The sequence below is a fragment of the Lepus europaeus genome, chromosome X (genome assembly GCF_033115175.1).
Source record: "Lepus europaeus isolate LE1 chromosome X, mLepTim1.pri, whole genome shotgun sequence".
NCBI lineage: Eukaryota > Metazoa > Chordata > Mammalia > Lagomorpha > Leporidae > Lepus > Lepus europaeus.
In genome coordinates this window covers 85,634,121-85,651,051 of record NC_084850.1, presented here as the reverse complement: position 1 = coordinate 85,651,051, position 16,931 = coordinate 85,634,121, and the positions used below count along the sequence as shown (strand labels likewise).

At 38.3% G+C, this 16,931-nt stretch overlaps 1 protein-coding gene across 1 annotated transcript in view; it reads right to left on the bottom strand.

Moving 5' to 3' along the window:
* TEX11 (testis expressed 11) overlaps positions 1-16,931 on the bottom strand; it is a 297,390-nt gene that overhangs the window by 49,768 nt on the left and 230,691 nt on the right. The window contains exons 22-24 of the mRNA XM_062183085.1: positions 15,937-16,007; positions 14,363-14,479; positions 4,771-4,843 (exon numbers count right to left, since the gene is read on the bottom strand). Coding sequence (XP_062039069.1) covers positions 4,771-4,843; positions 14,363-14,479; positions 15,937-16,007 — 261 coding nt within the window. The remainder of the gene's footprint in view (positions 1-4,770; positions 4,844-14,362; positions 14,480-15,936; positions 16,008-16,931) is intronic.

Here is a 16,931-nt window from a genome sequence, read left to right as displayed (position 1 = left end):
AAAATATTCACATTTCCTAAAGCAACCTACAGACTCAACATGATCCCCATCAAATGCCAATGACATTTTTTACAGAATTAGAAAAAAAATACTAAAATTCATATGGCATCACAAAAGACCCAGAATACTAAAATGATCTTGAAAATAAATCATAAATAAATACATAAATAGACAAATAAATAAAGCTAGATGCATCATAATTCCTGACTTCAAAGCACACTACAAAGTTGCAGTAACTGAAATGTTATGGTACTGGCATAAAAACTGATCCAGAGATCAGTGGAACAGAACAGAGAATTCAGAAATTAATTCACATACATACAGCCAACTGATTTTTGAGAAAAGTGCCAAGCACATATATAGGAGAAAGAAGAATTTTCAATAAACGGCACCGGCAAACCTGGATACACATATGTGGAAAAATGAAACCTCTCACCATATATAGAAGTCAACTCAAAGATCTAAATGTAAGATCTGAAACTATGAAACTGCTAAAAAAGAATATAGGGGAAAGATTTCAGTACATTGGTGTAAGCAATGGTTTTTTGCATAAGTCCCCAAAAGTGCAGGCAACAACAACAACAAAAAAAATGAGACAAATTGGATTATCAATAGTGTGAAGAGGGCCAGTGTTGTCCACACCCTTGCCAGTATTTGTTACATTCTGTCTTTTGGATAATAGCCACTGTAAATGGGGTGAAGTGATATCTCATTGTGGTTTTGATTTGCATTTCCCTGATAGCTGGTGATACTACCCTGGTATCTCACTTACAGGACCCCAGTCTTAAAAGAGGTAGAAAAATTCCCTTTCTGGCAGGCCAAGAACTTCAGCAAATTTGTGAGACCTTGAGAAGAGATAATTTTCCCTTGTATTTATAAGTACAGCAAATGAAATACAGTGGGAAGTTTTCTGAGTTTGGTTATCCAGCTTTGGAATAGCATATAAGAAGGTGTTTGAGAGTTCAATCTGAGATTCCCTACAAAAATGTGTAGACAGAAGTTAAGTTTGAGGCCTCTCTATTTGTTCAATATTAGATAGCTCTAGATTTGCAAAGTAAATTCAAGGAAGCATATTTGGTATACCTATTTGTTTTGCTATACCTATTTAAATAAAAAGAGCAAACCTAAAGATGCTAGCTTATTTTATAATGAAGAATATTATTTCTTTGAGATTATAACGATGATTGAGGAGGGAGGTAGATAGGATACTATCCAAGAAAAATTGTGAAAGAGTTTGAAATAAGGAAATTATTGGGGCCAGTATTGTGGTGTCAAGGGTTAAGCCACCACTTGTGAAGATGCCATTCCATATTGAAGCAGTGGTCTGAGTGCCAGCTGCTCTGTTTCCAGCTCCCTACTAATGTGCCTGGGAAAAACAGCAGAAATGGATCAAGTGCTTGGGTCCCTGCTAGCTACGTAGGAAACCTGGAGAGAGTTTTGGGCTCCTGGCTTCAGCTTTGCCCAGTCCCAGCTTTTGCAGCCATTTGCGGAGTGAATCAGCAGATCGAAGATCTCAAAAAGTCCATCTCTCTCTCTCTCTCTCAATCTCTCTGTCACTCTGCCTTTCAAATAAATAAAATAAATCTTAAAAAAAATATATTACCGTGTGCCTATCTAGTATACCTTTTAGAATTATCTCTACCTAAATTGTCTTTGAGCTACTTTTCAACTCAGTAAATTGTAAAAAACTGTTACTGCAAATGATTCTTGTCCACAAATATGCAAGTGAATTATGCTCCATGGACATGAAATTGATAATTTCTCTGTGGATTTTGATCAGCTGTACATTCACTTGTAAATTTATTAGCATTCTTAATTACTGGCTATGTAGTTCTCTTTTTGAACCAGTTGTAATATCTTATTGGTTCCCTTATTAATTAATGAGTTAAATAAATCCTTGACATGTTCCAAAAAAAGAAAATGAAAATTAAAATTTTAAAAATAGAGATGTGGAAGACAAAACAATAGATGTAGACAACTGACAAAGGACATCCAAAACAGGCAGTCCTCAAAGAATAAAATGAAAATAATGGCATAAAAATAGTTCAGAAACATAATTCTAGAAAGCTTCATAGAAATAGAGGAATACTTGAATAATTTCTGAAATCCCACTAGCAATGAATTAGAGTTCTTGTTATTCTGTATTCTCACCAGCATTTGGTGTTGTCAGTGTTTTGGATCCGGCCATTCTAATAGGTGTGTGGTGGCATCTCATTCGAGTTTTAATTTGAAATTCTCTAATGACTATATATATATATATATATATATATATATATATATAATGTACATACTTTCTTCTTTCTAGGAACACAGACTGTATCGGTCTATGTATGTGTGCACACAGGTACCTAGACTATAGATTGAGATACATAGATATATTTCTACATCTTTGTGTCTTTCTATCTAGTCTAGTTCTGCTCCTAGAAAGAAGCTGATTTTTTGAAAATATTTTATTTATTTATTTGAGAGGTAGAGTTACAGACAGAGAAAAGGAGAGGCAGAAGGAAAGGTCTTCCATCCGCTGGTTCACTCCCCAAACGGTTCTAACAACTGGAGCTATCTGAAGCCAGGAGCCATGAGTTTCATCCGGGTCTCCTACGCAGGTGCAGGGGACCAAGGTGTTAGGCCATCTTCTACTGCTTTCCCAGGCCAGAGCAGAGAGCTGGATCAGAAGAGGAGCAATGGGGACATGGACCGGTGCCCATATGGGTTGCAGGTGCCACAGGTGGAGGCTTAGTGCACATCACCTTGGTCCCGAGAAACTGATTTTTTTTTAGTGGACAGCTTGCATTCTGAGACACTCTTGTTAATAAAAGTCATTGACACTATGAATTTTGCTGTAAGCACTTTATATTCTGGTAGGGGTATTTTCATTACCATCATTTTCCAGATAATCTGTAGTTTTGATTTAATGGTAGTTTTTAAAATTCCATTATGAATTTCTGGCTTCTGCATTGTGATCAGATAATGTCTGTTTAACTCACATGTTGGGATTTATCCAGGTTTTCCTCATCATCAATTTTGTAGATGATCAAATGGTACATGAAAAGAATGCATGTTTTCAGTTTTTAGAATAAAGAGTATATTTTTGGGCTACAGATTATATTTCCATTTCATCTTCAATAGTAAGTATGTTATTTAGGTCTCTATTCTTCCTTTTTGTGTTTTCATTCATTTAAATGGCTGTCATAGATTGAGAGAGGTAAATTAAATTTTATGTGTTTATATTCTTCCCTATAATTCCTATAATTTGATATCAAAACTTTCAAAGATGTGACACATGCATAAAAAGAAAATAACAGACTTATACTTTCTAAATATTGAGAAACAGAATTCATCATTATATTAAAATGATAAGGCACTATGACCAAAGAGAACTTACTCCACGAATGCAAAGAAGACTAAATTTTAGGAAATATATTATTATACTTTAAAAATATTAATGGTTTAAAAGAGAGACAATCGGGGCCAGCGCTGTGGCGTAGTGGGTAAAGCTGCTGCCTGCAGTGCTGGCATCCCAAATATGAGCTGGTTCGAGTCCCGGCTGCTCTACTTCTGATCCAGCTCTCTGCTATGGTGTGGGAAAGCAGTAGAAGATGGTCCGAGTCCTTGGGCCCCTGCACCTGCATGGGAGGCCCGGAGGAAACTCCTGGCTCCTGGCTTCGGATCGGCACAGCTCTGGCTGATGCAGCCAATTGAGGAGTGAACCAGTAGATGGAAGACCTCTCTCTCTCTCTCTTTCTCTCTCTCTCTCTCTCTCCTTCTCTGTGTAACTCCGACTTTCAAATAAATAAATAAATCTTTAAAAAAGAGAGAGACAATCATATAACTATCTCCATAGAGTCTTATAAGGCATTTAATTCAATTTAATATCCATTGTTTATAAACAATTATAAGACAGGAACAGATGTACACACTATGAAAATGTCTACAGAAACCTAACAGCTTGCTACTGTTTCCTGTGTAATGAGTAAAAAATCTTCAAAAGATTTACTACTATTTTGATAATTTCATAACAAAATGTTAGCAGTATCTGGTATCTTTTTAATGGCAGAATTTACTTTTGTTTTTATTTTAGAATTTTTATTAATATAAACATAACTGATTTCATGTATCTCATAGATATAATTCTAAGAATATAACCATACTTACCTCCCTTCCTCAAACCCCCTTCCTTTTTTTTTCCTACAATTTTTGCAGTAAGTTTTTTTTTGTATTTCATATATGCAGTTTTAAGAGCATAATGATTCTTCCTACCATACCTTCCTTCCCCTCCCTCCCTCCCATCTTCCCTTCTCCCTTTATTCTTATTTTTATTTTAATTTTTACAATGATATACTTTCAATTTTCTTTATAATCACAAGGTTAACCCTACACCAAATAAAGATTTCAACAAGTACTAAGTAAAAAAACACTGTTCTTCAAGAGTATAGATAAGAGCTATAAACAATAATCAAATCTCAAAATGTCTTCTGATATCTTTATTGTAGTCTGGAAGACTCCATAATTAGTCAGAAGTAAGGTCTGATTAAATTGTATAGTAAATATAGTGATCTAAGAAATAATGTCATGTACAATACTGATCTTATTTTTTATTTAATATTACACTTTCATAAAAAGCCAATGAGGAAAAATAACTCTTAAAGAATCATAATCATCTGAGTGGTTATCAAGTACTTCAAGGTAAAAATTTCTGATGACAAAAGACATGGGTATTCAGATTCTAAACTCCCTTTATAATAGTGGTATCAAATTTCCAGTTCCCTGTACCTGTTTGTTTCAGAAGATTCCAGATGTCTTTGCATGTACAGACCAGCTCAAGTGCACGGTTCAGAAACATGGACTGTTGGAAACAATAAAACAGATAATCAGTCTCAACATAAAAAAACTTTAGGTAAATTTATATAATCTCACATCATTGTCATTAAAAAGAGTTGAAAATAAAATGAGAAACAGTCAAAAACAAAATAATTTAAACTGAAAATTTTGGAATTTATACAGATATATTAACCTCTATTTGCAGTTTTCCTATTGTCCCAGGAAAATCAGGATTACATAGAAAATGTTGAACATTATCAGTTTCATTAAAAATCTAGAACAGAGGAGAAATGCTTCCAAAATGGTAGTTTAAGGAGGTCCATGGACCTTCTCTCCAGCAAAATAACCATAACTGGTGAAAAATTATAAAACATAATTATGTAAAGTCCCAGGAAATTCTTTCCTGGAAATCTACTAAGTATCAGTAAGAACAGTAAAAGCTTGTGATATTTGAGCCATGACCAGGATAACACTGGCCCCCCAACCTCCACCCTACGTTCATTACTCAGGGTGGGTGTGGCAAAGAAAATGCAACACCCTCTCCTCTTAGCTCCCAGGTTAGGGATTCCTAGGGAGGACAGACTGCTGGTACTTCTCATCCTCCCCGAGTCCGTAGTGTAAAATCTCTACAGTCACTAACAAGCACAGCTGGGAGGCCTGAACTTTCTCCCTCTACCCAGCCCTTGTTTGCACAGCAAAAGCTCTACCCTAAACATGGCAAGTGCAGAAGGTTGCACCTCATATTACACAACCACATGGCACCTCATAACTATGACAATTTTGTGCATTTGTTAAAGTTTTTTAATTAAAAAGTTTAAACTTAAAAAAAGAAACTTGGGTCTCAATTGCTTTCATATCAATTTGCTTACAGGAAAGGGTTCCTATGCTGGAAGAGGTAATCCAAGAACAAGGACAGCAATTCTTGCCCAGTCCCCCACTCATAGAGCTGGACTGTTACTCTGATAGAAGTGGGCCACTGTCCCCGCCTCCACTTCCAAAGAATGGTTAACTACTGCCTAGTAAGAGTCACATCATTAGACAGGTAAGCTCTGTAGCTATCCCTAAGGACAACGACTTTAAAACAGAAGTTCAAGTCTAAGGGCACTGTAAAAAATGCAGTTTTGGTAGTGAAAAATTAAAAGAAGGCTGATTGCTCAATAACATTAACAAGCAAAACAGTAGAGTGGCTAGAAGTTTACAAAGAACCAGACAGCTAAGAAGATCCCTGTCTCTTCAAATGGGCTTTATTTTAGTTGGATCATACTGTGAAGAAATTCATGTCTAAGAATATTTTAAAAACATACATACATACATACATACACACACACACATACACACAGAGCAACCATATAGAAATTAATAAAGATTAACAGCTGGATTGTGATACCGATAGAAGGCCATCTAGAAGATTATGAAGGAGATCGTGGAAAGGGATAATAAAAAATAACTCTGTTAAAACCAGTCATCTCTTTTCAGCTGAGGTGTCAGTGTGAATATTTAGGCAAAGATTGTGTCCTCTGAGGGGTGACATCAGAGTGTGTATACTATAAAAGAAATAGGTTTCATTGAAATAGCCCAGTGAATTCACTAAACAAATAAAGAAACAAACATTAACCACAAGTCCCCCAGGGTGAGTCAGTAGAGATGCTATTAATTTATATATATATAAATTATATGTATTATATATATATATATAATGTCCAATTTTCAACAAAAATTTTAAGATATACCAAGGCACAGGAAAGTGTGACCCATACACAGGTAAGAACTGACTTTGAAAAGGCCCAGATAGCTAGCCTTGTGGTGCAGCAGGTTAAGCCACAGCCTGTGACACCAGCATGCCCTTTGAGTGCTGGGTTCGAGGCCTGCTACTCCATTTCGGATCCAGCTCCCTGCTAATTCAACCTGGGAAAGCAGCGGAAGATGAACAAGTACTTAGGACCCTGCTACCCACATGGCAGACCTGGATGGAGTACCAGGCTCCTGGCTTTGGCCTGGCCCAGTCTCAGCCCTCACTCTTTCTGTAACTATGCCTGTCAAACAAATAAATACATCTTTGAGAAAAAACATAAAAGCCCAGATATTACACTTAGCAGACAGATATTTCAAAGCAACTATTTTAGATATGCTCAAATAACTGAAGACTTTTTTAAAGATTTATTTATTTATTTGAAAGTCAGAACTACACAGAGAGAGAAGGAGAGGCAGAGAGAGAGAGAGAGAGAGAGAGAGGCAGAGACAGAGATTGATCTTGAGAGAGAGAGAGACAGAGACAGAGACAGAGACAGAGATGGATCTTCCATCTGCTGGTCCACTCCCCAATTGGCCGCAATGGCTGGAGCTGTGCAGATCCGAAGCCAGGAGTCAGCAGCCTCCTCTGGGTCCCCCACGTGGGTGCAGGGGCCCAAGGACCTGGGCCATCATCCACTGCCCTCCTAGGCCACAGCAGAGAGCTGGATTGGAAGTGGAGGAGGCGGGACTAAAATCGGTGCCCATATGGGATGCCGGCACTGCAGGTGGCGGCCCCACCTGCCACACCACTGCACTGGCCCCACTGAAGACTTCTGATTCAGTGCACCAGCGAAAGCAACATGTGTCACCAGCAGCTCTACAGGAGACACCCATGAAAATTCAGCCAGGGTTCTCACTATTGCCGCATCTACTCAAACCCACATAGCCTGATCCATTAATGTGGCCTCAATATGTGTTGCCAGTGTTTCTGTCAAGATGCAAAGGATACAGGCTTCATTAAGTTGGACTAAGTGATGTTCCTTGACATCCAAGACATCCACCCAATAAAACAAACCATGGTATAAAATTAAAAAAAAAACTAAAATAAAATAACTAAAGGAAACCACGCTTAAAGAAGGAATATATAACAATGCTCATGAAATACAAAATTTCAACAGAGATAAAATAATGAAAATAAACAAATGGGAATTCCAGAATTGTAAAGTATAACAAAGGAAATAAAAAGTTCAATAGAAGGGATCAACTAGATTTGAGTAGGGAGAAGTAATCAGCAAACATGAAAACAGAGCTGTAGCGATTGCGAAACAAGAAGAGCAGAAAGAAAAAGAATAAATAAAAATTAACAAAAACTCAGAACTATGTGGGACACCATTAAGCATGCCAGTGTACTGGGATTACTAAAAGGACAGAACAGAGAAGAAGCAGAAAAAAAAATCTTTATTGAAGGCATAAATCTCCCCATTTTAATGAAAAACATTTATCTACACATCCAAGAATCCCAGCAAATTCTAGGCAGGATAAATGCAAAGAAATACAACTCAGATGTCAAAATGCTAAAAGAGAAAGAGAAAAATTTGAAAGTAGCAAGAAAAAAAGGACTCATAAATATGAGTAGCTCAAAAAGTTCATGGAAAAGTGAAATTAAAACAGAGATTTAAAAAAACATAGGTTTATGAAAAATTAATAATTTTCTCATAAAATGCATTTTCATGAACTTTTTGAAGATCTCGCAATTGTGTGGATTTCAATTTTTGCACTAAAATAAACTTATATAATTTTAATTCCATTTCCAAATTTTTTTCAAGTACTCTCAAATGTTTGGACCTCCGATATATAAAAATGTAGGGGCCAGTGCTGTGGCACAGTGGGTTAAAGCCCCAGCCTGCAGCGCTGGCATCCCATATGGGCGCCAGTTCGAGTCCCGGCTGTTCCTCTTCCAATCCAGCTCTCTGCTATGGCCTGGGAAGGCAGTGGAAGATGGCCCAAGTCCTTGGGCCCCTGCACCCACGCGGGAGACCTGGAAGAAGCTCTTGGTTCCTGGCTTCGGTAAAGCTCAGCTCTGGCCATTGTGTTCATTTGGGGAATGAACCAGTGGAATGGAAGACCTCTCTCTCTCTGGCTCTACCTCTCTCTGTAACTCTGTCTTTCAAATAAATAAAAATAATTCTTTAAAAAATGTAATATATTTGACAATGACAGTATCAAAGAGGCAAGTGGAAACAAGGTTATTCTGTAGTAAGGAAATGGGAGCACACACTAACTCAAACACATAGGAGAAAATGAAGAGAAGCAGAAATGGTAAAAATGCATTTGATATAACAAACTATACTTATTTGCCTACTTTCTCTCAGTTTCTTTAATACATAAAGTTATATACAATTATATTATAAAATGTGCTGTGTTTGGATAGAACAAAAAAGGGGAGGAGAAAATAGAGCTAATAAGAACAATGTTTCTGTATCTCACTGGAATTGAGTTCACAATCTGATGAAGATCCTGGTGCATTAGTATCTAAAAGTCCTAAAGAAAAACAAAATATATCGTGTAGAAATAGAGGAACTAAAAATTACAATAGAAAGCATTCAGTTAAATGCAAAGATGGAGTAAAAGAGGAAAGCAAAAACAAAAAAGTAAAATGGCAGAAGTAAATTAAACCACAAGAACAGGGACATTAAATGTGACCGAATTAAACAATCCAATAAATCACATTGTATTAAAAAAGCTCTAACCATAATCTGTATATAAGAGATACGCATTAGATTCAAAGATTTAAGTAGGTTGAACGTAGAAGGATAGAAAAAGCTGTGCCAGGCCGGCGCCGCGGCTCACTAGGCTAATCCTCCGCCTTGCGGCGCCAGCACACCGGGTTCTAGTCCCGGTCGGGGCACCGATCCTGTCCCGGTTGCCCCGCTTCCAGGCCAGCTCTCTGCTGTGGCCAGGGAGTGCAGTGGAGGATGGCCCAAGTGTTTGGGCCCTGCACCCCATGGGAGACCAGGAGAAGCACCTGGCTCCTGCCATCGGATCAGCGCGGTGCGCCGGCCGCAGCGCGCCTACCGCGGCGGCCATTGGAGGGTGAACCAACGGCAAAAGGAAGACCTTTCTCTCTGTCTCTCTCTCACTGTCCACTCTGCCTGTCAAAAATAAAAAAAAAAAAAGAAAAAGCTGTGCCAGAGAAACATCAGTCACAAGAATATTAGAATGATACTACTAATATAAGACAAAAATAAACTTTGAAGCAAAAACATTACTAGAGACAAAGAGGGAAATTTATGATAATAAAAGGGCTTACACCGCAGAGAGATATAACAATTAAATACACTTGAAGGGTCTTCAAAAACATTCATGGAAGTGTGTGTTGTGAAAAAAAAAAACTATGCAAGTATTTCAAAAAACTTTTGCACCAAACTCATCTTGTCTTTTAATTTCATTTCCATAAGTTTTTTTTTAGAAGTACCTGCATATATGTACCTAACAACAGAGCCCCAAAGTACATAAAGCAAAAATAGAATTGAAGGAAGAAATAAACATTTCAAGAATAAAATTGGAGACTTCAATACCCAACTTTTTTTTTTTTTTTGGACAGGCAGAGTAGATAGCGAGAGAGAGACAGAGAGAAAGGTCTTCCTTTTTGCTGTTGGTTTACCGTCTAATGGCCGCTGCGGCCAGCTCATTGCGCTGATCCAAAGCCAGGAGCCAGGTGCTTCTCCTGGTCTCCCATGCGGGTGCGGGGCCCAAGGACTTGGGCCATCCTCCACTGCCTTTCCAGGCCATAGCAGAGAGCTGGCCTGAAAGAGGAGCAACTGGGATAGAATCTGGCGCCCCAACCAGGACTAGAACCCGGTGTGCCGGCGCCACAAGGCGGAGGATTAGCCTGTTAAGCCACGGCGCTGGCCAATACCCAACTTTTTTTAAAAAAATTTTTCTTCTTTTTAATTTTTTAAGGATTTATTTATTTGAAAGGCAGAATGATAGAGAGAGGAGAGAGAGAAGAGAAAGGAGAGACATACAAAGAGACAGAAAGAGAGAGAAAGATTTTCCATCCACTGGTTCACTCCCCAAATGCCCACTACAGCCTAGGCTGGACCAGGCCAAAGCTAGGAGCTGGAAGCTCCATACAGGTCTCCAACTTGGAGGCAGGAACCCTAGTACATGGGCCATCATCTGCTGCCTCCCAGGTGCATTAACAGGAAGCCGGATTGGAAATGGCGGCAGGTCTCCATCCCAGGCATATGGGATGTGGGCATCCCAAGTGATGGCTTAACCCTCTGTTCCAAAACGGACAGCCTCCAGTACCCAACTTTAAATAATGTGTAGAGGACAGGCTTTCTGGTGCAGCAGCTTAAGCCACTGCTTGGGAAACCTGAATCCCATATCAGAATGCCAGTTCAAGTCCTGGTTCCTCCACTTCTGATCCAGCTGCCTGCTAATAGATCCTAGGAGGCAACAGATGATGGCTCAAGTGCTTGGGCTCCTGCCACCTATATGGGAGACTCAGATGGCATTCTGGGCTCCTGGTTTCAGCCTGGCTCAGCCCTGACTGTTGTGGACATTTGGGGAGTCAACAAGCTGATGGAAGAATTTCTCTCTCTCTCTCTCTCTCTGTATGTTTGTTGCTCTGCTTTTCAAGCAAATGAAAATAAACATTTACAAAAACTTATAAAAATAATGGATAGTGCAACAGACATAAATCATCTACTAGGCATGACAGATATCCATAGAATATTTCATGAATCTGACTCTCATGTATATATGCAAAAGCAACAAAAACACATGTTCACACAAAAATGTGTACATGAATGTTTATCATAGCATTATTCGTACTAGCTGAAATATGGAAGCAACTCAAATACCTACGAAAGAGTGGATAAACAAAATTTGCTATATCCATGCTACATAATATTATTTAGGCATAAAGAAGCAATGAAATATTAATGCATGTTACAACATAAAGAATGCTGAGAGCATTATTTAAAGATCTGTAAAATGAGCCATTCAGAAAAGACTCTAACTTGTAGGGTGACATTTAAATGAAATATTCAGAAAAGTTGAAACTATAGAGACAAAATGTCAATTAGTGGACAAAAGTAGAGTTGGTGCTAGGCATGATTAGATTGTGTTGATAGTTACATAACTGGGAATATTCTAAAAATCATTAATTTGTACATCTAAATAAGTGAATTTTAAGGGTTACCTTATACCTCAATAAGTTAAAAATTCTAGGAAAGAGATCAGAACATGTTTCTGTAAAAACTGAGACAGTAAATATTTTATGCTTTGACAGCCACATATACTCTCATTCACATATTTTTCATTATTTTCATTTACAGTCCCTTACAAATGTAAAAACCATTCTTAGCTCTCAGACTATATAAAAAAAGGCCATGGGCCTGATTTGTGCAGTTGGCAGTAGTTTACCCAGCCCCATTCTAGGAAGAAGATGTGGTTCCTTGAAATATTATAATGATAAGCATTATATGTTTTTTAAGCATAACTCATCCCCCCCCCCCAACTCATGTGCAGCAGGGTAGAGATAATATTGATAGAACTATGTGGTCTGTCTATACTTCATCATCTACTTACTTGGAAGTACCCCAATTTATGAGGGTTTAGAGAACAGGGAGCAGATGTAAATAATAGAATTTAAGCAAGATTTCTTTAGAGAGACAGTATCACAGCCTAATTCAGAAGGACCATACTCGGCTGATGAAAGGCAGAAGTACATCTTCAATTATCTAAATAGATATGCTTTCCAAAGCAAAGAAGATTATAGAAGGGTTACTAGGTTAGAGAGTTCTTAGAAAACATAGAGCTGTTCAAGAGAAGAAACACAGAATAAAAAAATAACAGTTGTTAGAAACAAACAAAATGATTAAGGACTGTACTTCAGAGTTTCTGAAATTTCCCTTAATTTGATTTCTAATCACTGTGATACAAAATTTAACGACATCAGGTCTACCAACTGAAAAAGAAAAACTTTGTAGAAGTTAAAAGCACTATACAAAGACAAGACACAATTACTATTTTAAAGTAAAGCAAAAGCCCCCATTGAGAATTAAATTACATTTACCTTTACCCATTAAGAAGCAGAACTGTTGTTTTTTGGGTTTGCTCTGGGGCAGGTGGATTATTTTCTTATTTTCTTTTAAAATGGAAAGACTTCTTAAAAGAGATCTCTACTCCTCAAGGACAAGGACTTTGTCTTCTTCTTTTTTCTTTTTTTTTGACAGGCAGAGTGGATAGTGAGAGAGAGAGAGAGAGAGGAAGGTCTTCCTTTTTGCCGTTGGTTCACCCTCCAAAGGCCGCTGCGGCTGGCGCATCTCACTGATCCAAAGCCAGGAGCCAGGTGCTTCCTCCTGGTCTCCCATGCGGGTGCAGGGCCCAAGCATTTGGTCTATCCTCCACTGCCTTCCCGGGCCACAGCAGAGAGCTGGCCTGGAAGAGGGGCAACCAGAACAGAATCCGGTGCCCCGACCGGGACTAGAACCCGGTGTGCTGGCACCGCAAGGCGGAGGATTAGCCTGTTAAGCCACGGCGCCGGCTGACTTTGTCTTCTTCATCTCTGTATGCCCAGTACCTAGCAGAGTGATTGGTGTGCAAATGTTTTTTGGGCTGAACTCAACAAGGGAAAGGAAAGAAAGGAGAACACACCAGCAGAGATCTGGTGTGAATTTGTTCCAAATCTAAAAAATAATATGAAAGAAGAGATTAATGGGAGGAAGCAAATAAAGTGCAAGAAGGATTTTATACTAACTGGAGAGAAGAAAAGCTGCTAAGTGAGGGAAATTAGGGAGTTTTCTTTGTTCAGGTGAGAGAAACGAAGCAGAAGAAAACCTAGAATCATACAAAAAATTGTTGGTGGTCTGATCTGGAGAAAAATGTCTTGGTTTGAAAGAAGGAATGCAAAGAGCTAAAGACAAATCAATAATCTAGTGTACGGGAACACTGCAATGTTGGAAGCTCCTCAAAGGGATAAGGAAGCTGACAGTGCAATTCAGGCAAAGGTAAGGAACTCTGTTTTCTTGTTAAAAATTGAGTTAATGAGATTTTTAAGGATGTGGGATAAAGAAAGCAAAGATGAGTAAGTGAAAAAAAAAAACAAGCTAAGTAAATAATTTCAAATGGTTATTAAAATAGGAGAAATAAATGAGTTCTTCCTTAGAAAGTGTGTGAAAGGAAACACTCCACGGGCTCCTATGGAATTACAAGGAGAAGATGAAGATAAAGAATACTTAAAAACAGAGGAGGGGCCGGCACCAGTTCTAGTCCCAGTTGCTCCTCTTCCAGTCCAGCTCTCTGCTGTGGCCTGGGAAAGCAGTGGAGGAGGAGGATGGCCCAAGTGTTTGGGCTCCTGCACCCTCATGGGAGACCAGGAGGAAGCACCTGGCTCCTGGCTTCGGATCGGCGTAGCTCCTGCCATTGTGGCCATTAGGGAAGTGAACCAACAGAAGGAAGACCTTTCTCTCTGCCTCTCTCTTTCACTGTATGTAACTCTACCTCTCAAATAAACAAATAAAATATGAAAAAAGATAAAATGTTAAAAAAAAGAGGAAAGAGGGTTCCATGAGATGAGGCATTTTTAGAAGAAGAGTTCTTCAAGCTTCTTAAAAGAGGCCAAGCCAAATGTAATCTTTGCTTAGGAAAGAATTAACCATTACAAACTTTTGAAATCAAGATGCTGCTCGAATAGACGAGTGGATTCTCTAAATAGAATCAAAAAGAACTGCATCAGGGAAGGCAAAAATACCAGATAGTGCACTGAACTCTAGTCTTTTCTTTGAAGGTTGCACATTACCTGTTGAAAAGGTGTTGAAGCTTTTCTTCCTTGCTGTAGATCAACTACAATTGCCATCAGTAAACATGTTTTCTGTGCAATCAGAATTACTTGATCAGGAGGACAAAACAGGGACAGCTGATAAGAAATAACCAGAACATGAATGAATAGTGAGGATCTTGTCAGGTGAACACAAACAATCAGAATGAAAATCAGCAACATCCTGTCTGAATGAGAAAATTCAGCCGGAAAAGCACATGTCACCATAAAAATGATATCGACAGTAACACTGATTTACAGTTTTAATCCTGTATTACTTTCCATTGTTTGTAGCACCTTCCTAGAGATAAAAGGCTTCATTTCTTCATAGTTTTCCAATCTTTCCCAGCGATAAGCACTCTCATCTGCCCATGTAGTTCTATCTAGTGATTTACTCTTTAGTTTACCCTGTAATTTCTTAGAGATTCCCCCACTGCAAGTATATTTATCCTTTGTATTGAATAGAGCTGAAATTAGTATATACATATATATACATATATATATATATAGTCATGGCTGAAAAAGATGTCAAACCTTGGCAGGCATTTGGCATAACCTCATCATTAAAGCTTGTCCTTTAGTTTTAGAAAGAACTCCCAGTTTTGGACTGCAATAAGACTGCAAGCCACTTGGATTCTTATGAGCCAATCCTACAAGTGCTATCACAAACGGCAAAACTAAAACTAATTTATATCACCTAATTAAAATAAAAATTACAACTAAACTTGCAAAGACAATTCCTTAAGCTATCTGAAACATTTTGTGAACACCATCATCACCATTGTTGAATTAACAGCATTTCAAGACACACAATTGCTTTTGGTCTCAGGTCATGCTTAAGTAAGATTGGGTAGTTGTGCTATATCATCTCTACAGTTTGTTTCAGCTCTAAAATTCTTAACATTTGATTGGCCTCAGCCTATCAGACTATGTACTTCTAAATGTGTATGAAGAATATTCCTTAGCCCCTACTCTTTTATTCTTCCAACAATACCTCATCTTCTTCCTGGCATTCAACCTCTACCTTGGAGGCTAACAGCTATTTTTAAATGCTTAAAAAAATCAAATAACAAACTCACAAGTCCTTACACACAGAATCTGCTCTAGGAAAAGCTATAAGGAAGGCCTAAGATTCTCATCTCCTATTCAGACCCTGCTATCTCCAACTATTTATTCTATATTCCTACAGACCTACTCTCATAGTGTGTTGGTAATTGACAACCATTTAGAGTATCGCCCTCCCCCCCCAAGATACTTATATTTCAATAGAGGCTTCTGGGAAACTGAAATTCCTTCAATGGCAAAGGAATAAGTCTGTAATGCTGGAACTTTAGGATGCAAGATGAATGTATGTGATATTTTGGTATAGGGAGACACATTCTAACACTTCTAACACTATAGCCAATAGGAAACAAATTTCCTTCGGTCATTTTTGCTTAGACATACATTAGAAGTTCCTAGATTAAAAGCCATTCTACTCTATACTTAGCCCTTTACTACTGACAGAGTCAGAGCCTTGTGGTCCATGCATGAGATCCTTATTAGAAGAGACTCACCTTGTAAGAAAGCATGAAGAATTCTCTCATTGTCATTGGGTCATTGTCAGATTGCACAGCCAAGTTCCAAGCTGAAAGGCAATGTGAAATAATATACTTATGAAAATCTGTTTAGTCTCTACTAATATCTCTGCTACCTATTTCTTGAATATTAACATACTAATAAGGGGTTTCTGAGGGATTAAAATATTAACCTTAGGTTTGTAGAGAAAATTTTCACAGGTAAATTTAGAGACTCTTATCACTCTTATTCTTAAATTCTAAGCCAAAGACCAATGGATCTACTGGCTAAATACTTTTAAAATTGGGGATATACAGTAAGAAATCTTAGTTGGCACAAATCTACCTAACAAATGAGGATTACTAAGGTGCTCACCAAATGGAAATTGTGAAAGCAAGTTAAAATTCAGCAGGGTGCACTAGGTTGAGGAAAATTGCAAGAAAGATTCACATCTTCCAGAAAGTAGTGGGAGAACCCATTAGGAAATATTTAGCATGATCTTCACCATGGGAAATCAAAATTAAATATAGCTCTAAGCTGAAAAGCCCTTCACTCGGCCCAGCTTCCAAGGTGACCACCGCTGCTGAGAGGAGACGGCCAAATAGGGTAACATTGCAGGCAGAAGTGTAAATTTCCTGTTAGAGATGCCACCTGCCTTTACCTGGCCAGCTCTCCTCCCAGGCCAGCTAGGTAATGGAAGTCAACAGGGTGCCTTCCCCAAGGAGGTTCACATCTCCCTTAGGATGTACCCTATGAAGATAAAGATAAGTCTGAGCCTCATAATTTACAAGGCTTTAAAGCCCACCTGATTATTATCAAGCCCCTTCTTTCAGGTTCTATTTGCCTCTCAATCAGAAAACTTAGTTGTAGCTTAGATAGCACCCTTCTTAGGTTCTCTAATAATGACTGTCCTTTGTATCTAGCACACTTGGGCCTCATTCCTTTGTAATCATAGCCTCTACTGTAACACCAATGGCTCTACTCCTAACCTGTG